The sequence below is a fragment of the Centroberyx gerrardi genome, chromosome 1 (assembly GCF_048128805.1).
Source record: "Centroberyx gerrardi isolate f3 chromosome 1, fCenGer3.hap1.cur.20231027, whole genome shotgun sequence".
Classification (NCBI taxonomy): Eukaryota; Metazoa; Chordata; class Actinopteri; order Beryciformes; family Berycidae; genus Centroberyx; species Centroberyx gerrardi.
In genome coordinates, this window is record NC_135997.1 from 31,140,696 (window position 1) to 31,168,592 (window position 27,897).

General features: G+C 44.2%; 1 protein-coding gene across 1 annotated transcript in view; it reads left to right on the plus strand.

Annotated features, from left to right (window-relative positions):
* cemip (cell migration inducing hyaluronidase 1) overlaps positions 1-27,897 on the plus strand; it is a 128,780-nt gene that overhangs the window by 71,027 nt on the left and 29,856 nt on the right. Inside the window, exons 7-12 of the mRNA XM_071920845.2 lie at positions 4,077-4,147; positions 5,320-5,415; positions 6,909-7,030; positions 9,565-9,712; positions 13,042-13,233; positions 22,729-22,898. Coding sequence (XP_071776946.2) covers positions 4,077-4,147; positions 5,320-5,415; positions 6,909-7,030; positions 9,565-9,712; positions 13,042-13,233; positions 22,729-22,898 — 799 coding nt within the window. The remainder of the gene's footprint in view (positions 1-4,076; positions 4,148-5,319; positions 5,416-6,908; positions 7,031-9,564; positions 9,713-13,041; positions 13,234-22,728; positions 22,899-27,897) is intronic.

Sequence of the window (27,897 nt, forward strand, 5' to 3'; positions counted from 1 at the left end):
AGTAACAGAAAGGAAATATAATGAGAGTAATATTACTTTTGATATGAGAAACAAGTAATGAGTACTCAAGGCTGCTGCTCAGTTCCTCCAGTACAAACCAAGAATTCACATTTTACCCGGGCAATTGGTTTTTACGTTTCCAACACTGTATTGCCTGGAGCATCCTTTTAATTGATTCCAGTGAATCGATGAGAAAATGCTACATGCTTAGCAGACATAGCATAAAGTTGTCTGTTTCTAATTAATCCCAGCAGCTCTGAAGACCTTTTGGAACCTTTTGGCACTGAATGATTTTCAATAAACTGTCTCTCAATGTAACATTTTGAAAATCACATGTGGGCTGTGGAGACACAGTTACATGATGATAGGCTCTTATGAAGAAAGAAAAGCCTGAAATGAAGCTTTTCTGGAAATCTGGCCGTCTAGAGGTCATAGGTTACCCACCTTTTTAATTTACCACGACATCACCGACTTCTGCACAGCGTTAAGCGGGGAGCAGTGAGTGGTTGTTGAGTCCTGCAGTAAGTCTCTATAATGGAAATACCTGTTTAATCCTCTGTTCAGCCAGCGGTGGAGTGATGTAGAAAGCAAACTAGGTCTGGAGATTACAGGCGGTCTGTCCTCTGCCCTCGCACACCCTGCTACAGAGCCACACTCTGAGCAAAAAGGGTTCTGGCCCTTTACACTGCAAACAGTGTCAAGGTTGACAAGTTACTTGATGTTGTATCCAGACTTTTCAGCTTCGGGAGGTTTTTAATCAAATGATCTCACTGGCAAACCATATTGTTAATTTCTGTACATTTTACTTGATTCATATCAATATGACTTCTTTCAAGAAATAATCATAAAACAACAAAGAGACTTGTTTAAAGTCAATTTCCCTTGTGTTGAGTTACATCCCTGTGGAAGAAAAATGTCATAATCTGCGACCTTTTCATATGAATAAATATCCTTATCTCTCTGCAGTATGTAGAAAATAGCATACATGTTCTTCAAACATGCATTTTCCAATTAGATTTAAAAATTTTAATATAAGTAAATCCATTCTGCTACTCTCTATCACTGATTAACATAACACAATAGTGATTCAGCCTGCAGTCAGTTGATGAAAGCTTTTACATTTGCTGTAAAAAAGTGATGCTTTAAAGTTTCCGGAAGAAGAACAGAAGAAGAACTGGGTAGTCAGCATGAGCAGCGATAGCCACCATGGCTGAACAGACAAAGAAAAGAGAAACTCAGACTGCATCAACAGAAAATCCAAGGAGGAAGACGTCACAGTGCTGGACACACTGTTTGATTGACAGGTGATCTCTGGGAAGAGCAGAGCAGAAACACCACAGCGATGAGCGCTGAGCACCAAAGATGGAGACAAAATGAAAAAAACAAGGAGCTCAAGGAATACCACTTTAAATTCCTTGAAGCCAGTGAAATTATCTTCCAGTGCAGTGAGATAATTTGTCTAAAAACATTCTGAATTAAGGTCAGTAAGTCTGGATACAAGATCAAATTGCTTGCCAAGCTTGACATTTTTTGCAGTGTAGATTTGTACCACTATAGCACCATGCTCAAAAGGTTCTACACAGGACCTTTATGGTGCTGTAGAGAACCCTCTTTTTTCTGGGTGTAGGTAGCATAACATAACGTCACACACTGATTCATAGGCTGCTGAGACAGAGTCTCTTTCTCTTGTTGTTTCTGTCTCTCTCTGTCACGCTCTCTCACACACACACCCACACTGTGCCTGTCGCTCTTCCTCTCACATGCACATGGACAGGCACACACACACACACACACGCACACGCACACACACACACACAGCCTTTGCCTACCTGTCTCTCTCTTCCTCTCTCTTTCTTTGTCGTCCTCTCTCTCTGTTTCTCAAGCACACACACACACAAACATGCATGTGTAACATTAACAAGCACCCACACATACACACACACACCATCTTGCCTATCTGTCTCTCTTCCTTTCTCTCTGTCTCTCTCATACACAAACACACACACATATGTATCTGAATGTACATGCACACACATGCATGCACATACACACACACACACACACACACACACACTCACACCACTGCATTCCCCCCCGCACTGTTCTGCTGAGTGTTGGAGCAGCTAATCCTGTTCTGTGTGCTTTACTGTTGCTCTATCTGTCTCTGCAGAGGCTGTTTGGTGGAAAGAGCCCGGCCTGTCAGTGTGTGTGTGTGTGTGTGTGTGTGTGTGTGTGTGTGTGTGTGTGTGTGTGTGTGTGTGTGTCAGTATGTCAGGAATGCATGGGAAATGGAAACTAAATCATGCCATGATAACAAAACCCTCGGAGACGTCTCAAACTTTCTGACACAAGGGGTTTCGGAGCGTACAGCACATTCACGCATTCCTCAAACAAGACTCGACCGTGCTCGTTTGTTATTCGGGAAAACCGAAGAATGCGACATACTGTACGGTAACGACTGCTGGACCGGCTGACTTTGCATAGCAACCCGCACGCTTGTGTGTGTGTGTACGCGCTAGTCGTCTAAAAGAGGCTTTGTTGTGGTGCGAAGTGAAGATGCGAGTGAATCTTGGCAGCCCGCGCGGTTAGCCTTGCGATCCGACCGGTGTTGTGAAACTTAATGCTGCCACGGAGACCGCAGCGAGCACAGAGAGGGTTTCGCCATCCGAATGAACAGTTTACATTCCCGTTTCCACTTTGCACTTTCATCCGTCATTGTAGGCCAATGCTGATGGCGGACAGAGGGAGTAGATGGGGGATGACTGGCTAATGACTCTTGTCGCCTTCCCTCCTGACACCGTTGCCAAACAGGCCGGCCTCATCAGGGAGAGAGAGGCTCTGTTATTTGCGGTGCGCCGGGAGACATTTTAATAAGCCGTAATTTATGAGGCAGCGTAGCCTTCCGCGATCCATTCTCGGTTATGTAATTTGCATATGGTTTATAAGGCGGTGGCAGCACTGAGCGTCAAGAGGCGCGGAGAAAGACGGCGACGCACCTCCCCGAGCGTGATTTAAAGTCGGCGAGGGGAACGTATACAGATGCGGTTTTGAAATTGCAGCAGTGTGTTTTTCATCTGCGGCCGGGCGTCGAGAAGCAGCCTGGTTCACCGGGAGGAGAGGTTTCTGCACGGCGCGGCGTTCGTCTTCAGCACGGAGAGCAGGAGTCACACGCCGTGTATCTGAGAGCCGTCATCTCCATCTCCCCAACAGCAATGTCAAAGCTCGCCTCTGATTGCTGCACACACACACACACACACACACACACACACACATGAAGGGTTTTCTGACTCCCTGCACAAGAGATGTCCCTTCACACACTCATATGTGGTGATGTAGACACACACACACACACACACATACTCCACTCCACTCACACATGAAGGTATTCTGACTGCCTGTAGAACCCTCGCTTCTGTTCATGGTGACACACACACACACACAAAGGCTTTCTGACTCCCTGCACAACCCTCAACTCTCCCTTCACACACATACGTGGTGACACACACACATACACACACACAGCCTCCCCTGTTCCTCCCCAACAGTGAGCATGTCTTTACCAGAGTGATGCATGCTGGGATAGCTCATTTAATTACCCAGACTCCCCCCCTGCGGGTGGCTCTGTCAGCCTCTCACTCTCTACTTCAACATCATTACCAGGCCTGGGTAATGCCACCGTCTGTGTGTGTGTGTGTGTGTGTGTGTGTGTGTGTGTGTGTGTGTGTGTGTTGCTGACAGTGTCATACAGTGTGTGTGTAGGTCTAATGTAGATATGCCCTCTTTTTCCTCTTTTTCTACTTCTATCCATCTATCCTCACCTCCCTGCTACTCTTTTTCCATTTCTGTCCTCCTCTCTCACATCTCACCTCTCTCACATCTCACCTCTCTCTCTCTCTCTCTCTCTCTCACATCTCACCTCTCTCTCTCTCTCTCTCTCTCTCTCTCACCTCTCTCTCTCTCTCTCTGTCTACCCTCTCTGTCCTTCACTTATTTCCATCCTCTTGTACACCTTCCCTCCATCTCCTGCTCCATCTCTCTCTCCATCTTCCTCTCGCCTCTCATTCTCTCCTCTTCAGGCACCCTTGGAGTTTCATTGGAGTGAAAGGTGACACTTCTTCTGTGGTGGAGGATCATGCTGTCTATCAAGGTAGGAATCGCTTCTTTCGTTTTTGCCTCTATCTCCACTCTGAATTTTGTCTTTTTTTTTGTGGCCTGTAATAGTAATTCACTGAAATTTGGTGTTTCTCATTTCGTGTGCAAGGGAATTAATGATGCAGTCTTCATATGTGAAAAAGTAATTCGTCCCCCTGGTTTGCTCAACCCAGTTAAAAGGTTAATTAGGGATGGCTGATTGAATAATCAATAATCAATAATAAGCAGGCCTAGTTTGGGCCAACCTTTCCCCAATGTGAATTTGACAGACTTCAGAAAGCCTTTGAGTCAAATCAGCACTCTACCTTATAGAGTTTTTACTTATACCAGCTCCCTCCAGTAATCTTAATGGGTTTTTTAGGAAGCAGGGTGTTTTCTGCTTCATCGTTCTGTAGTACAGTGAGGAAAACCTTTGTCACTTATAGATGGTAGTTGATTCCATCTCCTGGAGTTTCAAAGAAAAAATCCACTATCTTCCTCCCATCACTACTATTCAGTCGTTTTTTTTTCTGTCCAATTTCCTCACTGACTTCCATAGTAAAATTGGAGAAGAGAAAGTGTTCTGATAATGCCCCCTCCCTCAGGACGGGCCCGAATCAGGCCCGATTGTTAACCTCAGCACTCACACTGAGGTACCAATGCTCTGGTGTAGAGAAAGTGTCTGTATTTATTTACATGTTGATTCTGTAGAATTAAAAAACGCAGGCATTTAAAACCCAAATATGTGTGGAAAGTCATGGAAAAATGAGCATTTTAAATTTAAAATCACAATACCCAGTGGCTGTGGCCCATGGCTTTTCTAGTGCTGAGGTCTAATTATGCCTTTAATTTGGATCTAGTAACAAGGCCGGGAGCAATTACTTTTTCACACCTGAAGATGACCTACACGATTCCTTTGCACACCAAACAAGAGAGAGAAACACTCTACTTTGCTCATTTGTTTTTCTTCCCGACTCTCTCTCTACAATCTGCTACCGCTCACAAAGACATCTGATCAAATTCACTGTGAAAAAAATGTGCAAAAATGCAAAAAATCCAACAGGATGCAGATATTATTTTACAGCACTGCACTTGACTAACCCTTTGTGTGTGTGTGTGTGTGTGTGTGTGTGTGTGTGTGTGTGTGTGTGTGTGTGTGTGTCTGTGTGTATGTGTGTGTGTTGGTAGGGACCAAGGCTTCCTCGGAGGCCCGGAGCTCTCGTGTTTTTCATTCAGGTTATGGGGAACATTTCACCATCACCACCAGCAGCCAGTGGGTGCAAGGTAACACTCCTCACACACACACACACACACACACACAGGTACACACCGGTGTTAGGGAGAAGTTTTACTACATGTAATGAAATCGGAAGGGGGGTTCGTCAAACATGATATCTCAGGTGATGTCTCAGGCAGCGTTGCTCTGATTTTAATGAAACTTAGAGAGATGACTGCATTTTAAAAAATGACACTGATTGGTCTGATGGTCTGATATCATTATAAGTCAAAATTCCAAACATTGAAAGGCCATAACTGCTGCACCACCGGTCTGATTTTGATGAATCTTGGAGGGATGATGCATCTTGTCCCTGATTGGCCCAAGGGGTGCCTGCATCATTTGTGGGGGACGATGATAATGTTTATTTGTTTAACTACATTTTGCAGTAGCTTAGTGGTAGTTCAACTAAATCCAAATCTGGACAGCGCTCACAGTAGTTTATTACTTTTGTCATTTTGAAGCATTGTTAACTACTGCAACTACCAACTATTTTTGGCTATAAAAAAAAAAACAATGAACAAGATATTCTGCTCTGAGAACTAAGTTGACAGACAGGAGGGGTGTGCGCTGCAATATTGTTAATATTTCTGCTGGTTGCCAATAGAGGTCGATAGAAGTCACAGATTACCTAATGCCCCTTTAAAGAGTGACTAAACCCCAAACCCAAATCAGTGTAAAGCCTGACATCTAATGGTAAAAAGCATGCTACTGAAATGTCCATCTGCTATTGGCTGATCTTTGGTGCCAGGTGATGTCACCACCTGTTGTACTCTAATGAAGGTGACATCGCTTGGCACCAAAGATCAGCCAATAGCAGATGGCCATTTCAGTAGCATGCTTTTTACCATTAGATGTCAGGCTTTACACAGAGTTAGGTTTGGGCTTAACTTACTCTTTATGTTTACAGAAGTTTGCGTCAGTCGGTCAACATTTACTGAGTAGCGGGCACCTTTACTCAGCCGGGCTCTTTAATGGGTATCCGTGCTGTAATTGATCAGCTGTAGTATTATCATCACAACATTATCCACTCATCAATATGTCTGCCTCATTCCCAGCTGTCTGAGCACGCTGCCGCTATCGACCCGACTTTACCGTCAGCTTGGTAGCTGATTCCAATTAGATGCTTCTCATCTTCCCGCGGTAACACATCAGATAGTAGCTCTTTTAATGAAATAGCCACACTCAAGCATGCGGCTATGGACACACACAGACATCCGGATAGCTGTGTGTCGGGCATTAGATTAAAATTCAGGCCCACAGTCAAGTGCATATCCCGCTCTGTGGCAGCCAGACGGAGGATGTAATGGGAGGAGAGAGCCCTTCAATTACTCAGCTACAAATGCTCTCTGACAGCCTAAATGGGAGACAAGTCAAAGCCCTGACGTAGATTAGTCTAATATCTACCGCTTGGCTGTCTGACCATTGGACTGGGGGCCACTGTGTGTGTGTGTGTGTGTGTGTGTGTGTGTGTGTGTGTGTGTGTGTGTGTGTCCCACAGAGGCAGAGTGGACAGAGTGGTTCGACAGGGATGATGAGAGAGGATCTGGAGACTGGGAGAAACTAGCCGACCTGCATAAGGCCTATCCTGACCGGCTATGTAGCAGTCCATTGGACATCCAGGTAAAACACACACACACACAACACTCAGATGCTGTTAGTAAATGCAGTCACCGAGCCACAGAGTTGGGAGCTGCTGTCGCTGATAACTGGGTAATTATAACATTCTTTTGAACTGAAATGAAAAAACACTGATAGGTTATCTGCAGCGAGTCAGAAACTTTAAGATTATGCCGAGGTAATATTCTTTAAACACAACAAACACAATTTACACAGAGCCCCTCAAGCTTCCTCTGTGTCAATATTAGATTGGTTTATGACCTGAGGTGACTACTGTTTCCTGGCAAATTGCAATGGTGGAATATTTGAGAAATATTTTTGTTTCATCTTTCGGTAAACAATGTTAGCTCTACTCTCTTGTTAGAGGCCTATGGCTTCCTGATGTCTTCAAATCTAATGGTAGGCTGTCTGCAGGCCTGATTCCACATTCTGAGTGGCAAACAACCACTAATATGAACAAAAATCATACCTCACATAACTTACATCAGTTTGATACTACTTACTATGATTTACACCAGTCGTTCTCAATCCTGGTCCTCAGGTAGTACCTGGTAGTTAATTGCACTTAATTACATTCCCACTTAATTACATTCCTGATTAGATGGCTAGAATGAAAACCAGCAGGACTCTGAGTCCTGAGGACCAGGACTGAGAACCATTATGAATTTATGTCACAAACTGTATTCCATAAATAAAAAGGTGGATTTACCCTCCACTACATCCCTATATTAGCAGCTTCAATGTTTTATTTTTGTTTCTTCTTTTTTTGAGTCTTGCATGTTAATCCATATGCATTGTAGATCAGTCTATAATATACATGTTTTCTAAAAATGTTCACTACTTGCCCACATCTGGTTTATATGTGAATACAAGTACAGATCAACTTTAGTGTTGAACACAGATACAGATAGTGGCTGCAGCATTCGCACACACACACACACACACACACACACACACTGAGCAACAATAATGCTGGAGTCATGGTGTGCCAAATGAGAAACCAGCACACTGACGGCTGCTCTATTTCCATTTTTATGGGCAGTTCGTCTAGCCATCCAGTCAGTCAGTCAGTCAGTCAGTCAGTCAGTCAGTCAGTCAGTCAGCAGCACCGCGCCAGCCAGCCACTATTGTGCTGCTGGGACATGACACAGATGCAGCCGGTGGATGCGGATCTAGCCTGGCACCATAAAGCAGCAGCTGTTAGCCTTCCATGGAGATAAGCAGTGGTGCCAGGTCTGCCCTCGCTGCCTCCAACACCCATACCATTACCATAAAAACAGCCACTGCAGGCTCCAGCTTGCCTTTTTATGGCTGCTGGGCTATAGTGCAACAAGATCAATTGGCTATTGTTCTTCTTCTCTCACTTAAACTTTACCTCCATGACACTCTCACAGTGAGGTAGTGGTAAATAAAATACAGGATAAACCAGTCAATGACAATCACAAGGCAAACCATTAATATGAACATAAATAAATTAGGTTTCCGTAAAAGCATTCATTTCTGCTTTTTCTCTTAAAAGACCCTATATAACTTGCATCAGTGTAATACTATTTACTATGTACACTATGGATTTATGACATAAAGATTTTTTATTTATGTGGACGCCAAGAGGACTAGCCTGTCGCCTGTGCATCGGCTATTGGGAATCCTTAATAAACTAATAAAGTAAACTAATTTTAGACTAAAAAGTTGGTAAATACTATTACACAAACAAAAAGATGGGTAAAATGAGTTTCGGTGGGTTTACCCTCCACTCCACTAATTTTTCCACTGTCTCTTAGCATGAGGCAGGTAGCTGCATATTTTGCAGTCAGTGTAGATGTGCCTGATAATTCACCTGTTAGATATTTTATTTGGGCACTATATGGCATACTGAATTTTGAGGAAGAACCCTTTCCTCCCCGGTTGCCAAGTCTGTCTCCCTGTTTCTATGGAGTCTGCACATTGCCAAAGTTTTCCTCAGCTTTACATTTTTCACTCCTCAATCTGCCGCTGTGTAATCTCTATTTTGGGGGGTCAAATAGCATTCAGGTTTCTTTTGAGTTTGTGTTTTTCCAGTGTGTTATGTCACTTTCCGTCTGTGCGGTTTTGATTTGTTTGGGATTGTCTGAGGCGCTGTGAGGTTTTTCAATGGCTGAGGCTGAACTTCGCTCCAGATTTTCCTCTTGTTGTTCCAAGCGTTGTGATGGTGTCATTGGAGGTCACTGGAGTTCAAGGGATTATAGTTTCACTGCTCTTTTCTGAATGTAAATCAGAGAGAGACTGGCCTAATTCTGTTCTTTTCTTTCTGCTTTCATAATGTTCTTACAAATTGCAGTGTGTTTGTCCCATTTTGACATACAGGGCAATTGAGTTGAGTGACTGATTTTTTAGCCAATTAAGGTGTTTTCCTGAAATCACCTTTTAATTGCAGAGAAAGCCAATTTAGCCTTTCCTTTCACTTCATTAAAGGTCAGACTGAAATTTCCAAGTATCGGTATGAATACTGTATGCAGGTTCAAAAAACATCACAATTACCAACTTTCTCTCTGGTCCAGGTGGAGACCCATGACGGCGCACCGGCCAACCAGACAGGAGATGTCTTCCACAGGAACGATAAGGACTATGGCTTCGTCTGCCTCAACAAGGACCAGGCGCACGGCCTCTGTCGCAACTACAGGGTCCGCTTCCTCTGTGGCAAACTAGGTACGTTGTGTGTGTGTGTGTGTGTGTGTGTTTGTGTGTGCTTGTACTTCTATCCCTCGTCCACAAGGACCAAATATCCTCACAAGGACAGAAATATGAGGAAAAAGTGATGACATTTTGCTGGTCCTCACATCTACCAGGGGTTAGTTTTGAGTCTGGACTGTATGTGTGTGTGTGTGTACATGCTTATGTCTGTGCATGTGTGGCTGTGCGCCAGAGTGTGTGCTGTGTGTGGGCAGGCTGCTATGGTTGGAATGTACGGAGCCCACATTGCAGTGCAGGAAAACACTGCCATGCTGCCAGCTCAGTTCACATGCAACGCTCCAATCACACTGAGATACCAGCACATGCAGGCAGGGACCTCTGTCTGGGCTTGTCTCTGTGTGTGTGTGTGTGTGTGTGTGGTGGGGGGATAAAGAGAGGTTGGGCGGTGTAGGTGTGTTCTTTTGTCAAGGTTGACACTGGGTGCATCCCATTTCCATCACTTCACAATGGCAACACCACACACACACACACACACACACACACACACACACATACTTCACAGGCAAGCAAAATTCTGGGTCACACTACAAAAAATAGCAATCGTAACAAGTCATTTAGTCTAGCACTGAGTGTCATCATATTTTTAGTAAGTGAAGTGAAAATGTGAAAATCTCTGATAATACGGTGAGATAATTTCACTTTTTTTTCCAATGCAAATTTAATCATTTCATGAGTATCATTTTCTTGATACTAGTAGAGTGATCTGCTTTATTCTGCTTTGTGTCAATGTACTAACACTTTTCTAGTAAAATGTGAAACTGCATTGGAAACAAGACATTATCTCACCCCATTGGCAATTTTTTTTATTAAGGAAAACAGCTTTTTTTTATTCACTGCTAGACCACAAGACTGGTTAAGATCCTAATTTTTTGCAGTGGGCAGAGCGGGATAAGATAATGGGCAGAACATACTGTGCCTGTCTTAGAGACATTCCTCATTAGGACACACTGAGGAGTCTAAACAGGTCCTCACCCCTGCACTGAGAAGCTGTTCAACACACACACACACACACACACACACACACACACACACGATGCTCTCTGCTGTAACTATTGTGATCCCGTGCCCGAGGGTGTGCATGTGTGTATGTGTGTATGCATGTGTGTGTGTGACTGAGTGGTACTAGCATGTGGTTAAGATACGATCAATCAGAACAGCGATTGCGGAAACTGACTACAAGCCAGCCGCGCATGTAATTTCACTCTTAGCTGGCAATCATTCATCTTCTAAGGCTCCAGGCATCACTAGTCAAATCTTCATCTGGCCGTGGTCCACGAAGCCAACTGATGACTTGGAATGGACTGGCGCGCTCGCTGATCAAGTCGCAGCAAAACAAATGCATGCAGAATACTCAGTAATTTAATCGGGCTTTGGGCACAACCACAAAATTGAACATCCTGTACATGAATGCCATCTTTATACATGCCTGAACATCATGCGGCATAAAATACATCAACACATTTCTCTCTCCATGTGTTTATCACTGTTTGTCTCTCTCTCTCACACAACACACAAACACAGAGAGAGAGAGAGCAATTATGTTATTCGTTATATGCGCATACGGATTTAAAAGGATATGAATAAATCACTGGTATAGTCACTTCATTCCATTCAGTTTTTGAGGAATACACTGAGGAATACACTTAAGCATAGGCTACACTATGTTGAGTGATAGTAGGCTCCATGCTAACACTTTAGCACTAACTGTTGAGTGATAGTATAGGCCACTAGCATTATCTTAAAAGTGAGAAAATGAGAACTTGTAGCAGCTCTAAAGCTAAATGTTAAGTACTCTTAATTGCTATATTATGTCTAAGTCTGGCAGTTTTGTGGAGGAGATTGGTAAATTTACAATAAATATGATGATAAAGATAGCATACTGTTTTAAACTACCAGGGACTACTGAATACAGATGAATATGTAGTTGCTCGCCTGAAATAGATCCAAAAACCTTGCTACATCATCTATATTCAGCTAATGATATTTGATTTTTAGAATTTATGAATCTACAGGCCATATAGTGTATGCTGAAGTGTTAACATGGAGCACCAGAGCCAGTGGTGTCTATGTTCTCATCACTTAATCGGTAAATTGGCCAACGGGACAATCTAGCAAAAACTTGCGTATTCCTTCAAAGGCAGTAGATTGAATGTAGCAGTTGAAGGCATCCAGTTCTTACTCATCAACAATGGGGAGGATCTGTCTATCTCTATCCTTCTCTTATATACATATATACATAGCTTTCTCTCTGCCACACATTGTTATTCTCATCCATTTGTCCTCTCTGTTGACATCAACAGAATGGGAACATGTTGCTTTCATTTGCCTGTTGTGGTGGTTTGTACAGCTCCACGCTGAGTGACTACAAGGCTTAGAATGGAAACAACCACAAGCAGTGTGCCAAGACACTCTGAAAACACCACAGCAAACTGCTACTGCAGCTGCGCCCTCTATTCTATACAGCCGCCTTTCTTTAATACACACCAGTCCAGTTAAGATCTAATCATGAGGCATCAGGCTGCATTACGTTCAAGTTGTGTCTCAGCACTCGGAGAGATCTGTTCATGCGGCATTCTCACCCATTTTATCCTTTTTGACGCTGGTTGAACTTGTGAAAACCGTTCCTAATCCTGTGCTGGGTTGTGAAACTGAGCTGAGCCGAGCTGATCCGAGCGGCTAAAACCAGGTTTCATCATAATCCCAGCAAATACTATGAGTATGTGAGAATGCCCACATGCCACAATCCCATTTGAAAGCACAGGATCTGCGTAGTTACGGCTGCAAGATCAACCTAGAATGCCACGATACACACTGGTAGCCTCAAATTGCCCTAAACACATGGCACTGCTGTCAGCGTGGCATCAGTGTCATTCTAGCTGCTCCACAGAGCGCTTTTTTTTGGAAAGAGGGAAAAGCGTCTGCCATTCATTTAGATTTTTATGTGAGCCAATACACCAGAAAACAATCAATATCAGCTTTATTTCTCATTATTGCAATGCACTGTATGAGGATGAACGTGGCTGTCAGCCATCGAGAACTGAACCTGAGCGATTTGTGAGCTTGGATGCTTCCACTGGACGCAACACAACACAAATGCAATGCAGCTTTCATTGATTTCAAAGGAAAGCCCTCGATAGCTGAAGCTGTAGTGGACTTCCCTGTTACCTCCCTAGATACTACCAGGGCCCTTACCTGTGTGTACAGTATGTGGGTGTGCCTGACTATCATGTGTGTCGGTAATGCTGCACTCTGCTGGCTCTAACTCTCGCTGTCTGTCCCTGTAGTTCGTCCGCAGGCCTCCATCTCCATCGACATGTTGTCCAACAGCAGCGTCCTGGAGCTGGCCGACCGAGCCGAGGGCTGGGGGGCCGGGGACCGGGTGGTGGTGGCCAGCACCGACTACTCCATGCACCAGGCCGAAGAGTTCACCCTGCTGCCCTGCCCGACCTGCACGCCCCACCAGGTCAAAGTCCGAGGTGAGCGAAGCAAAGACTTACGCTGTGCTACCAAGCGGAGGGTGAAATGAAAGCATTTTGAGGATGCTGGGCTGGAGCTGGTAGCTGAGTTTGACTTGCTCTTTTTCCAGCAACACCCTGCTTCACATTCATACAGTTCAACACATTCACACTGGGAGCTGCCCGGTACAGCCACAGTCTTCTACTGGTGGCCACTGAGCAGCTGAGCTAACTAGCTTATTCATTCACTTCCCCCACACACATTTCCCCAGCCTGTCCTGGGATTCAAAGTGGCTAAAAGCTAGAGAAGTGGATCACAAGGCTCCCATTGCCCTTATAACAACTTAACTAAATGTTGTTTTATGGAATTTCTGTGTGGTCTACTGTCTGAAAATCTCACTCACCAACTGGGCTACTTCTCCTCTTTCTGGACTAGCTTACTTTCTAGTCCTGTTGCCAAAGAAACAATGTCAAAAGTCAGCCCCAGTGATGCAGTGTCTCACCCACTGATAGACATGAGCTGTGGTTTACCACAGTGTAAGCTGTGGTATTGATGCCTTCACTACAACTAAGGCTTCATACTAGGGTTAGACCAATGTGGGTTTCTGAAGGCCAAAACCAATATTTTTGGATTGAAGCTTCAAGTATACACACTTGCACGTTGTCAGGGTTTCATTTTGGAAATATTGTAGCATAGCAAATTTCATAACCTTCCAGTGACGGTACACTTTTCCAAGGCACAAGAACCACAGAATGGCTGGAACCGCACTGCTCAATGTACCAACAATGCAATGAAAGGCTAAAGAGAGAGGGAGGTGTAGTGAGGATAGTGTGGCGAAAGATGGAGAGAAGAGAGAGATGATGGAGGACACTTCAGAGAGGTATGCTCACCAATGCTCCTTAGCTCGCTGCCCTATATTTCTGCTCTGCAGCACAGCATGACTGACCTAGTAAAATCAATGAACATTCTGTCCTCAAGTCTAGCTAGGGCCCACTCTGTTTGTTGTAGTGTGTGTGTGTGTGTGTGAGAGAGAGAGAGAGAGAGAGAGAGAGAGAGAGAGAGACAGAGAGAGAGACAGAGAGAGAGAGAGATAGTGTACAGAGGCTTGGGAACAAACTACTCATTTGAATGGATGGAGAGGCCAGTTTGTTTTTGTGCCTAAAATAGTGGGAAGACTAAAGCTTGAAATAGGCATGTCAGAGAGAGTTGGGCTGTGTGGGCTGTGCTGCTCTATAAGGTTACTTCTCTCCCCGGACACATTAAGATACTGATGTCTTCTGTAAGGAGAGATAATGCTGCCTTCAGTTGCTCCTTGTTAGCTCCCACTTCTCAGATTGGAAGTGATAAATATGACTTGTTCTGCATTCCAGTGCATTTGGTTAGAAATAATGAGTAAATAGACACTGTGACACAGGCTAAGTAGTTTTTTTTATTTTAGAAATCATAAAGTAGCTCAGATTGATTATGTGCTGCAGCAGCAGAAAAAGAGAGGAGAAAATGCACGTCAGACATCTAATTTATGTTTTTTTTATGAATTTATTAAAAAAGTGCCTGATGACACAGGCACCTTACAAATTATTTACATAGAATACCAAACAATTATTCGTTTTTTTTGTTTTTATTTCATTATTTTTATTTTTATTATTTGATTGTACCATTAATAGTTTCATGATCAAATCATCATCATCATTATCATTAGTTTTAGCTAGCTATTGCCTAACTCTTTAATTAGCTGTAGTCCATTATAACTCTTTAATTAGCTGTAGTCTTTTAGTTAGCTGTAGTTCATTAGTTAGCTATATTACTTTAGCTTTAGTCCTTTAGTTAGCCATAGTTAGCTGTAGTTCCTTAGTTAGTTCTTGTTCTTTAGTTAGCTATGGTCAGTTAGTTAGTTATAGGTCTTTAGTTAGCTGTGTCCATAATTTAGCTGTAGTCCTTTCATTATTTATTGTCTTTTAGTTAGCTGTAGTTCTTTAGTTAGCTAGAATCCTTTAGTTAGTTACTGTTCTTTAGTTAACTAAAGTACTGTTGGCCAATTTTGCTTGGTCATTCATTCGTGGTCAACTCATAATTCTGATATTTCTGACAGCACTGGAAGGCAGCAATATGTTATTTCTGTGTGTGTGTGTGTGTGTGTGTGTGTGTGTGTGTGTGTGTGTTTGTGTGTGCGTGTGTGTGTGTGTGTGTGTTTGTGTGTGCGTGTGCGTCTGCATCTGCGTCTGTGTGTGCGATGGAGAGCTTGTTTCATGCTGCTGCTGCTGAAGCTGACAGTAACAGGATTATTTGCTGCCACCAGCGATAGCATGGATATGGTGAAGGATTGTTTACTTATAAGATTACATTTACATACTAGTATAAATTCTGCATATGGTCCTGTGTCACTCAATAGGCAGAGCAGGTAAAAAAGCTGATAAAAAATAGATCAAATCCACAGGGGAAGCATGCTTAATAATTTCTGCAAACTATAGCCTGTTAGACATTTTGAAATGAAATGCAATATTGAAAAGGAACAGTGACACCATGCTACAATAACAGATCAGTTTTTATTGTTTGAATGCACATGAAATTGAAAGTCACCTTGGCAACTTTGCCGTTGCAGTTGACTGACATCCCACATTTTAGGCCACAATGCGAACACAACATCACAGAGTATGAATCTGTGTGTGGATGAATGTGTGTGTGTGTGTGTGTGTGTGTGTGTCGTCTACCTGTCTGTCTCCCTCTGCCGCCCACAATCCTTCAGAGGGAGGAGGAGACGCTGCGTACCGCTGCTCTTTCATCCACAGCTTTGCTTTCTTCTTATTTTATCCTGGAAGGTGTTTTCTATATTTCCCTCTTTTCTCTCATCATCTGTCTTTCATCACAAAATAGCCAATGTCCCCAACACAAAAGAAACAGAAAAAAACACACCAGAGTGCAGCCGGCCTCCTCCTAGAGGAAGCTGCTTCTCTACTGCTTTCTTTTCTTTGACTGCCTTTGTTCTCTTTCACTTGGCCTTAGTCTTACACACAATATGTCATTTTCAGTGTAGCGGAAAGTTACTTTTGAAACTAACTAGTTGCTTTACTTAGTTACTTGCCCTAAATAGTAACTACGTACTTCACTAAGTTAGTCGTTATTACATGTAGCTCATTAGACTACATTCAAGTTACCCACTTTAAAACATGCCTTTACACCACTTTACACCATCTGCTGTTATCTAAAGAAAACATCAAGGTGGCTTTCATTGATTTGGGTACCGCTGATACACAGAGAACTAGTAAGATTACAGGTAGCCTTAATTAATCATGTCTGTCTCTCAAAATAAACAGCAGATGATGCTCACAACACATTGGCAAGTGCTTTCAATTCCTCATTCAGTTCAAAGTCTAGAATATTTCCGAGTTCTTAAGTTTATTGATGTGTCCGTTCTAAAGCTAGTCGCAGCCTACAAGCCTCCACTGTGTGCCAGCCACCAGCTTAGTGCATAGTCTGCTTTTAATATCATGTAGCACAACAGTTTCATTTTTCTTTTTAATTTGCACTAACTAAAATTTAACCATTTGAAAGGAAGATAAAAGTAACAAAATGCAAGTTTGAGAAAATAACCGATTGCACACAATGAAAAACTGAAAAACACATCAAGTTACTCGTTAACTCGTTACTCGTTAAGTACTCTGTGTTACAGAGTAACATGTTACCCCCAACACTGTTCATTTTTAACACATCCATGTGTCTGGTTAGGGACATGTGGTGTCACGTTTCAACACATATGCCAATAAGAACACATATTGATTTAACACATTTTGTAATTGACATGCTGTATTGAAAAGTAGTCCCAGACTAGACACATACATGTGATGATCGGCCTTTCACTCCTTCCACCATCTGCCATTGCCACAAACTCTGAAAGCTTTAGCTCTGTTTGCTCTGGAAGAACAGCGCTAAACAGCTTCCTGTTTTGTGCCGTAAAGCAATACAGCAGATTTCCCACCAAATCTGACCTGGTGGCACAATGTAAAATGCAGTGTAGAGGCCGGTAGAGGCCGACAGTCTTCTCGGCGACGGTCTCGTTGGTTTAAGGTAACTATACTAATGTAATGATTTATTGATGTTAAAATCCTACAGGTCGTATCTTTAAGAGTACACAGGCAAGAAACACATTTGTTGCCCTTTATTTGACAGAGTTTCGTTCCATAACGCGACGTCAAGCCAAGTCATGTCAACTCAACTACATTTCTATAGCACCTTAAACACAAAACACTTTGTTGCAAAGTGCTTCACAAGGTTAAAAGAAAAAAGGTGACAGAAGAAGAAACAAGCTGAACTGACAAAAAAAAAGAAAATGCACATCACAAAAAATAAAAGCAGGCAAAACACAAGGTAACAGTAAAACTGGCTCTTTAATCGATCTTTCAAAATGGCAATGGATTCTGGTAACCTAAGACACTTTCAGGAAGGTTGTTTCACAGTCTGGCTGTTGCAGTAGTGAAAGTGTAATCAGCCTTTAGTTTGAGCCTGGATGGTGAAACAAGTACCAGCACAACATTTCAGAAATATACTGAGGTTTGAATTTGAGCCCCATTCAACCAACTGACACTCCCTGACACTCTCTATTACCAAGTGATTGATGTACAACCTAATCTGAAATGTCATAATTATGCAGTTATTAGCTGTATTACCACCTTTGCCAACGAAATGCTGCAATTTTTTGAGGATGGGATCATTTATTTTATTGAATTTTTTGAATGGTGAGTCATGAACTTCCTCTCAAAATAGATATACAGTGAATTGGAATGAAGTCCTTTCATTATTGAATTTAGAGCTGCCTAAACGGATTAAAATCTCACACTGAAATCATGCTTATTGCTCGGAACCCTTCCATCAGAGTAAGGCTTATAGGCTGTGAAGAGGAGTGTGTGCGTGCGTGTGCGTGTGTGTGTGTGTGTGTGTGTGTGTGTGCTGGAGGCCAGGTTGAGACAGCCCAGAGCAGTGTGTTGGTGTTGGTGGAAGGTGTTTGGACTGACTCAGGGCCAAGGGAAAGTCTCAGCCTGCATCCTGGAGGACTGAGTGTTTTTGACTGGGCCCATTCACTCTGACACACACACACACACACACACACACATTTGTACGAACACACTCTTTGCACACATGCACGCTCATGCACATCTTTGCAAGTGTGTACATACTTGCTGTCTCATTTTCTGTCTCTTTCGCCCCATGCACATTGCCGTGCAAACACACACACACACACACACACACACACACACACACTAAAGACACCGAATGCTTCAAATGGCATTTGTCTTTGTCTCTTGGAAGACCCCTCGCTCCCCCGCAGCGGCTAAAAGTCGGCGGTAACGCGACGTGACGTGTCCTCTCATAGCCGCCGCTCTTCACAACGCCTATTCACCGACCCAAAAGTCAAGTTCGCGATTCGGATTTTACGAGTCCGGGATTTATTTTTTTCCGAATCTCTGCCTAAGCCCCCAGCGTTTCTCTCTTGCCTGGCTGCATCAGAAGATCAGTCCATTTGAGGCCCCCTGCCCCCCCCTCCCCTCCCCACACGCCCCACCCTCCACCCCTTCTCACCTCTCCCTCTATCTCCCCGCCCCAGCTCGACGTTGCTGGATGCTTGGCCATCCGTGGTGCAGAAATCCTATTTTTGGGAGCCGGCGGCTGCTCCTCGGCGCTCCTGTCACTCTTCCCCCCCACCTCTCCCCCCCCCCGACTGTAATCCGCATCATTAATTCCTGCCTGCGTGCCGCTTTGCAGTACAGTTTTTGAACACGCAACGATAATCATGTCTTCTCCCCAGCCCCCGAGGTTATGCGCAAACAGGAGGGTGTGTTGTTTTTGTTGTTGGCAACTGAGAGCCGGGAGATCGCTGAGAGAGAGACAGAGAGCGAGACAGAGAGAGAGAGAGAGAGAGAGAGAGCCTGTGGCTATTTATCTGTTTTGAGTCAAATAACTTCTGCCGGGGTTTTGCATTTTGAACTTTTGCCTGTTCAAAATGCCACGATGATGAGCGTGGAAAGACAAACGTTCTGGAGTGGATCGATGGCCTGGAGCAGCGATCTGGGATTTAGCGCTATTCTATTCCCATCTTGACATTTAGCATCAGTGAGAACATCTAACTCTGACCTCGGAGGGATTTAGGGCCGATGCGTGTGAAGTTGAGGCACGGCACATTCCGCCATCTTGGGAGTGCTGCGTTTCAGCCAGGACGGGGGTTGATGGCAACGTCGATTGTTGCTGCAGAAAGCTCAGGTTGCAACCTTGTAATCAGCCTGTCAGAGCGGCCTTATCGTCGTTAGAGCAACAATCACAGCCTCTCTGCATGACAACTAATTGCCATCGAGAACTTCTAGTTTGCAATTATCACAAGCCTGCCTGGAAATTTTCTCTTTCTCTTTCTCTCTCACATACACACACACACACACACACACACACACACACAGTGGAAATTGAAGCATCTTCACTTCCAATTAAAGGAAACTCATATAAGCCAAGCAGCCTGCATGGTACATTATTGTGTCTGAGCAAATTGGCTCGGCCTTGGAGGGATAGGCGAGAAATTTAATGTTTATTAGTGCGTCCGTGTGTGTGTGTGTGTGTGTGTGTGTGTGTGTGTGTGGGTGGGTGGGTGCACGTGGGTGGGTGCGCACACATTTATTTGCATTGATGTGTAACAAGATTGCGCTGTTCTGGTCCTGCTCCCCTCCCAAGGGTCTTCTCTCTGTTTCTGTCCTCCTGCCCGTCTAGTCTGCCTCTAATGTCATTAGTGTGTCTGTCTGTTCGAAAGGTTGCTGCAGCAACTGGTAATGTAATAACTGTTGGATAATATAATGCCATAATGCTTGTCAAAATGTAATAAAATGTCCCTCTAAATGAGTCAAACATGCAGAAAAATCTGCTAATGTGATAAATTGCCAGATAGTGTAATAACATCCTCAGACTGCTATGGTAATACTTAGACACTCCTCATAATGTAATAATTACTGGTTAATGTGATGATGTGGTACATTATGTGGATTTTTTGACTCATTTACCGGGACATTTTATTACATTTTGACAGGTTATAATGTTCTCCAACCATTATTACATTATTAGTTGCTCCAGGGCCCCTCCCTGATTCTAGTGCCAAAACAGAAGAGGCCACACACACACATACACACGCACACACTGGATTAAAGCAGTAGTTTCAAAGATTGATATTCACGTCTATTTGCATCATTACGGTAATTAAAGAAAAATGATATCTCGCATTTTTTAGCGCAATTACTGTAGCAAGTACGCCTTAATCCAATCATTTCATGCTCCTGGACTAGATCTAAGCGAGTCCTATAATTAAAATGTAAATACTGGATATTTATTTTAAATTTGAATAACAGCTCTTCTGATCAGCTGTTTCTAGTAAACGTTGTGCAACTAATTCAACTGGGATATTGTCTTCTTAATTTATTTCTCTAGGCTATTGCTGTTATTTCATGTATGCCATTATTTCAAGCAATCCCATGTAAATTATAGAGGTTAGCCTATTAAAGATTTCCTTTATTCCTTTATTTTCCTTTAGGCCACTGCACTTCCGTGTCTTCAGTGCAAAGTTAAGGCTGTTTCATCTAGAAGAACTGATAAAACTTGGACGCTTAATATGCTTATACAGAACTTTATATATGGTTTACAAGTTGTGAGTGGGCATAAAAATGAGGTAACAGGTGGAATGGGGCTATGATGTGAACAAAATTAAATTGATGACCCTTCCTTTGACAATAGCACATTCGTGAAACATCCAAAGAGCAGCTCAAACAATGCAAATGATGAATTTCGAGTTGAATAGGCCCCACAGTTCACCAGAATTGGAATAAATAGCCATATAGGCCTAAACTATTGGTCATTTTTTAAAGAAGAGTGCACTCTTATCTGTGATATTCATGGAAAGGACATCAAGGCACAGCGAGGTCTGGAGACTGTCTAGCCGGCTGACATGAGGGCGGCACCTCTGCTGTTTGTGGACGCTGTCGCCCTTTGTGGCTCCATCAGACTGTGATCTCTGATGTGCGGTGGAGCAGTGTGGGATGAGGGTCGCCACCTCCGGATCCGAGACCGTGTTTCATCTCCCGGAAAACGGTGTCCCGTCCCGTTCGGCCGCCCCACGGGGAGGAGTTCAGGTGTCTTGGGGTCTTATTCTCCACCAGTGAGGATAAAAAGGGATTGTGAGGCTGCTTTAATCACCAGCCAGAAAGAGCTCATGCCCAAAACAGTGAAAAAAATCATGCATTATCTCTTAAATATTGGGTGTCCAGTGTGTTAAAATGTTATTTTGTCAATGACGCACTTAGTTATAGGAGTTAGTTAACTAAAGCACCATGATTTGTTGCAATATCAAGCACTTTGCAAGCATAGGTTTTGTCATGATTTCATTTGGGAAGCGAAACTCTTCATTTGTATCATATCTCCTTGCTGTGGTGGTAGAAGGAGTAGGAGGAGGAGAGGGAAAGAGATTAAACGTGGGGGTGTGATCTTCTGTCTTTCAGATTTCACACTTAAGCATTTTTTCTTTTTTTTTCGCCTGGCTTCGATTTGTTTTCCTAATCACTACATTTCCCGATTGTCACGTTCTGTTGCTGCCCTTCGCTTCTCCCTCCCTCCTTTTATTGGGTCGTCTTTGCTTCTTTTCAGTCTCATTATTGTTTTGGGGTTTTTTATCGTGGCCGTCTTACAAATTGGCTCGACAGTATGCAAAATGCACAATTGGTTTTGAACGACCCAGTGTGTGTGTGTGTGTGTGTGTGTGTGTGTGTGTGTGTGTGTGGGTGGGTGTGGGTGTGTGTGAGTCAGCGACAGAGAGGGAAAAAAAAAAAGTGTTGTTTTCTATCTTTGGTTGAAAAAGGGTGACTCAGGGTGGTGAACTCTAACCCATGGACAGAACTCTCCCTCTCTCTCTCTCTCTCTCTTTCTCAAGTCAAGTTTAATTTATAGAACTCTTTGTAATAAACCACATCGTCACAAACTGCTTTACAGAAAAGAAAGGATGCACCATTGCTATTATCTGAACCATCTGCCCACCCCCCCCCCCCCCCCCCCCCCCCACCCCCCCCCCCCCACACACACACACACACACACACACACAAAGAGAGCGCTCATGTTTGTTCTCTGGAGTAACATCCATCATCACAAATTCTACTTTTCTTTTTTTCAGTCTCTGGAGAGAAAAGAAATCTGCTATACAAAAAAATACTTAAAAAAAATAACAATAAAAATTGCATAGCAATTTTAGTCCATTCTGTCTGCAGAATGGACTTTTAGGAAGAAACGTTGAAAGTGCAGACAGCACTGTCAGCAGATGTCTGTAGATCCAGGCGACAGTTTTCAGCAGATGTCTCTATGTTGTGATTGTTATAATGTTTGCACACTGAGCCCTTGAGGCGAGGCACAAGGACAAAGAGGCAGGAAGCGTTTGGTTGTATTAGTCATTCGTGCTAATGGTGTTTATGTGTTTGTGTACGTGTGTGTGTGTGTGTGTGTGTGTGCAGGTAAAGCTGAGTTCATCCACATGGGCGAGGAGGTGGATGGGGTGGATATGAGAGCCGAGGTGGGCCTGCTGAGTCGTAACATCCTGCTTCGCGGTGAGATGGCGCCCGGCTGCTACGGCAATGAGGCCTGCAAGTTCTTTGACTTTGACACTTTCGGGGGACATTTGAAGGTACGCCGTCATCTTAACCTTGTCTTTACTAAGAGTTCAACCAGGGGATGCACAATAATCACATTTCCTCACAGGGATCATTCAAATTTCATCTGTCAATGTTGGGGCAATCTCATCAGAGTTTCCCCACTGCTATTGTATGGCAGATTGGAGATTGGCAGATTTAGTTCTACAAACAGTTCTCTCTGAATCTGATTGGTTGAGTTCAACCACAGTGGGCGGAGCCAAAGAATCTCAGTTTTTCTGACTCTGACTAATGATTTAGACTGAAGCCCAGTGAAAAAGGCCAGAGGTAAGAGAGGAGGAAGCTAATATTATGAAGCCTAGCACTCTGCTACTAACTGAAAAACTGTAATCTAACTATACTAAGTTATCTAGGTTAGCTAGTTAGCTTAACTGACCTTGCAAGTTTAAACTACCGACACTAGCCTATAGCTATCTAGATAAGCTAGTTAGCTAGCTGCTGACCTTCCAACATCATGAATGCCTTGGTCATGAATGACTGAAAAAAGAAGTCATTGCCATTTATATGTTTTATTTATATTTTGACCAGAGTTCCCTCTTTGTCATTCAACTCTGCCAGTTAACTAACTTTCACTCCCAAAAACTGTGGTTCTTTGGCTCGGCCCATTGAGGTTTAACTCAACCATTATTCTATCTGGCTAGTGATAGCCGGTCCCAATGACCTTCATCAGGGAATAGGCGTTTCAGCCTCACGAAAGCCATGAGGCTGAAACTCTTTGGGCACAGTTCTTAACTTACAGTTATCACTAGCCAAATAGAATAAAGGCTTTTAGGGTTTTGGATTACCTTGGATCTGTCTTTCCACATGACTGCTAGTGGACCCTTATTCAGAGAGCACCCAACCCCACAAGCTTTAACAGTAGAAACTAAGACGCATTCCAGTTTCCTATCTGCTTTAAAACAACTTGATTTGTTCTGTATGTATTAGATATTAATGGAGAAAAATGGATGGATTGTATCCAAATCATTATTGTTGAAAATATTTCCCCCACAACTAATATCTGTCACCAAGAGCCATGTGTAACCTTTCAAAAATCAAAGTAAAGCAACTTAATTTCATGTCTTTTTCACAGATAGAAGGTATTACATTGGCTGATTGAATTGATCAAGGTGTCCTTTCTTTCCTCCTGCGGAAGCCGTGCATCAACATCGACCGTTTGAACAGCCGATCGGCAGGTGGGAGGACTAATATAGGGACAGGTCAAAGGTCAAGGATCAAAGTCCCCAACCTAACCTTAACCCTAACCCTTCACCTGGCTACATTGGCTAATTTTGTGACATTTTTCAACATGTCCATGAGTTAGGGAGGGACACATTGTGACATTCTCTTTGATGTTGAAACGTAGAGTGATAGTACGTATCTTTAATGTCCATACTTTGCACTGTACACTTGGTCATGTTGTCCTTGTACCATGTGTGTATGTACTTTTATATTAGCTTTCAGTGTTTTTCTGCACCAACGACACCAAGACAAATCCCACTAAATTCATTTTACTTGGTGATTAAATTGTGTCTGATCCTTATCCTGATTTCAATACAAAAGAGTATTCAGTACCTTATTATTCCAAGATCATAGTTCTTACTGATAACCATGTTCCTCCTCTCCAATAAGGGTGCAGAGTGGGACCAGAAAAAGAGACCAGACCCAATTACAACAACCGGGGATTAGAACAAAATACGACAAACGCCAAATGATTTAATGAATGCTAATGCTGCGAGAACAAGAACACCGTTGTCGTGTCCCAGCTCCCAGCAAATAAATTTGGCACGAGCATTTCCACTGGATTTTTTTTCCTCCTAAATTGTTATCGTGTTTTTAATTTGTTCTGAGCAGAAAGGAGCTAAAGGAAGCCAGATGTGTGACAGAATGTGTGTTGTGGCTAAACTAGCACAACAGCCAAAACCCATTAGCGTCATTAAACAGATTTTCACATCAAATGACTGTTTCGAGTCGGTGACAGTGCCTCATTGACCCCACCAGTCAGTCAGATTTATGTTGGACGCTTCCTCGACAAAGGACAGCCGTTTATTGAAAAGTGTCAAGGCTTATGTCAAAAATCTGGAGCGGAGCCTCGATCCCGATGCTTGGGATCCTCTGTAAATTCCTCCTCTCATCGCGCTGCATTCTGAAAGACCACATTTTAATGGAGCGGTCCTGAAATGATTAGAATAGTCAGAGGAAGATCTGGGTCAGATGACAGACATCGACGCCCAGATGGAAGGAAATGGAAACAGGGTGGAATCAGATGGAGATAGTGAGCGAGACTTTCAATTTCTGCTGACCAGTGGAAGGAAAGGAAGGTAATATTAAGACCACAAATATGTTCTCGTGGAATAAAAGGTGCAAGTATGGACACTCGTGGGTTTAAGAGTTGAAAAGACTTAAAATACCTATCAGCCATATAATGGATACGCTGCCAATGCAAGACTAAGCAGGGAACAAGTCTGATTTGCTGGCCCATGATGATGATTGGCGTCATTAGGGGTGCGTTGACATCCATTTATGGCTAATTATGGGAGTGGGCATAAGTTTCATGATGATTGAGATTTATGAAAAAAAAACTGCGTGAACACCATGTAAGCAGGGTTTGAAAATCTGAAGAAAAGACTATGTGTTTCCAATTTTGTGCATAGACAGATTTTTTGTCTTGAGTCTACAGAGTTTTATACATCTGGCCCCTGGTGTCTTCCCTTTTAGAAATTCTGCTGACGATTATTGGTACAAGTCAGACTATCAGCATAAGGCAAAAAGACAGAGAGAGGCATGGAGAGGCAGAAAGAGAGAGAGAAGACAGGAGAGAGAGAGAGGGAGAGAGAGAGGCTGTGGTTGTATTCCTGCTGGTTTCCACTCCTCTCTCCCCAGGGGGAAGTATCATATCCTATTATAAATTTCCATCACAACTCCTGACCGGCAGCTGTCGGAGACGCCACATATTTCTCATGCATGGGTGTATACGGCACTCATGAGCCACACACACACACACACACACAGAAAAACCCGGTGAGAATTCAGCTAAGCCCTTCAAACTGAACGCCCCGGAGCACACACCCCCTTGACGGATATGCCGCTCCCGTCGGGTGGAAACCTCGTATCTCCAAAAAAACGTGTCAGGAAGGAAGAAAGGCAGCCTCGTTTTTAGCTTGACCACCATGCGTTTCTGAGTTTTTGCAGTGGGGTTTCGAAAGGGTTTCATAAGCAGTGGGGGTTGTAGAGCTGGATTAACCCACGGAGGAGCATGCCATCCTTCAGCTGGAGTGAAAATAGAAAAATTGGAGTTAGGAGGTTTTCCTGTGATGTGGCGCATCACTGCCTTTGGTTTCTGGGAACAAAGCCTGGATTCCATCGCTGAGTCTCACTGCTCTCTAATGTCTCTTACTCAACAATGAACTGAAATCTTCTGAAATCTGCCCTTCCTCTTCATTCTCTCAGTTGGCCGTTCTGTCATGCTGACTGGCTCTGGGTCGCCTCCTTCCTCCCTTCTTTCCTCCCCTTCATCCTTCCATCCTTCTCCCCCACCCTCCCTCTTCTCTTCCTTCCCTCGTTCCTTCCTCCCATCCCCCTTCCCCGTCCTCCCTCTCTCCTTCCCTCTTCCTCCTTCGCTCTCCACCCCTCATTTCATCATTCCTTCCCTCCGTCTTTACTTCCCTCTCTCCCTTCCCCTTGCCCATCCCTCCTTCCATCCCTCTTCCCCCACCCTACTCCATACCTCCCTCCCTCCATCCTTCTTCCCTTCCCGCCCTCCTTCCCTCCCTTCTTCCCCATCCTCCCTCCCTCTTTTCCTTGCACCTTTTTCCTCCATCCTTGCACCCTCGCATCCCTCCATCCTTCTTCTTCCCCATCCTCCCTCTTTCCTTTCTCCCCTCCCATACACTCCTTCCCCCCTTCCTTCTCTCCCTCCCTCCATCCTTCTTCCCTTCCACTCCTTCCATCCTTCCTCTCCCTCCTCCTTTCCTCACTCCTTTCCTCCCTCCGTGCACCCTTGCAGTCTTCTTCCCCGCCCTCCCTCTTTTCTTCCTTCCCTCCCATCCCTCTTCCCCGTCCTCCCTCTCTCCTTCCCTCTTCCTCCTTCGCTCTCCACCCCTCATTTCATCATTCCTTCCCTCCATCTTTACTTCCCTCTCTCCCTTCCCCTTGCCCATCCCTCCTTCCATCCCTCTTCCCCCACCCTACTCCATACCTCCCTCCCTCCATCCTTCTTCCCTTCCCGCCCTCCTTCCCTCCCTTCTTCCCCATCCTCCCTCCCTCTTTTCCTTGCACCTTTTTCCTCCATCCTTGCACCCTCGCATCCCTCCATCCTTCTTCTTCCCCATCCTCCCTCTTTCCTTTCTCCCCTCCCATACACTCCTTCCCCCCTTCCTTCTCTCCCTCCCTCCATCCTTCTTCCCTTCCACTCCTTCCATCCTTCCTCTCCCTCCTCCTTTCCTCACTCCTTTCCTCCCTCCGTGCACCCTTGCAGTCTTCTTCCCCGCCCTCCCTCTTTTCTTCCTTCCCTCCCATCCCTCTTCCCTGTCCTCCCTCTCTCCTTCCCTCTTCCTCCTTCGCTGTCCACCCCTCATTTCATCATTCCTTCCCTCCGTCTTTACTTCCCTCTCTCCCTTCCCCTTACCCATCCCTCCTTCCATCCCTCTTCCCCCACCCTACTCCATACCTCCCTCCCTCCATCCTTCTTCCCTTTCCGCCCTCCTTCCCTCCCTTCTTCCCCATCCTCCCTCCCTCTTTTCCTTGCACCTTTTTCCTCATCCTTGCACCCTCGCATCCCTCCATCCTTCTTCTTCCCCATCCTCCCTCTTTCCTTTCTCCCCTCCCATACACTCCTTCCCCCCTTCCTTCTCTCCCTCCCTCCATTCTTCTTCCCTTCCACTCCTTCCATCCTTCCGCTCCCTCCTCCTTTCCTCACTCCTTTCCTCCCTCCGTGCACCCTTGCAGTCTTCTTCCCCACCCTCCCTCTTTTCTTCCTTCCCTCCCATCCCTCTT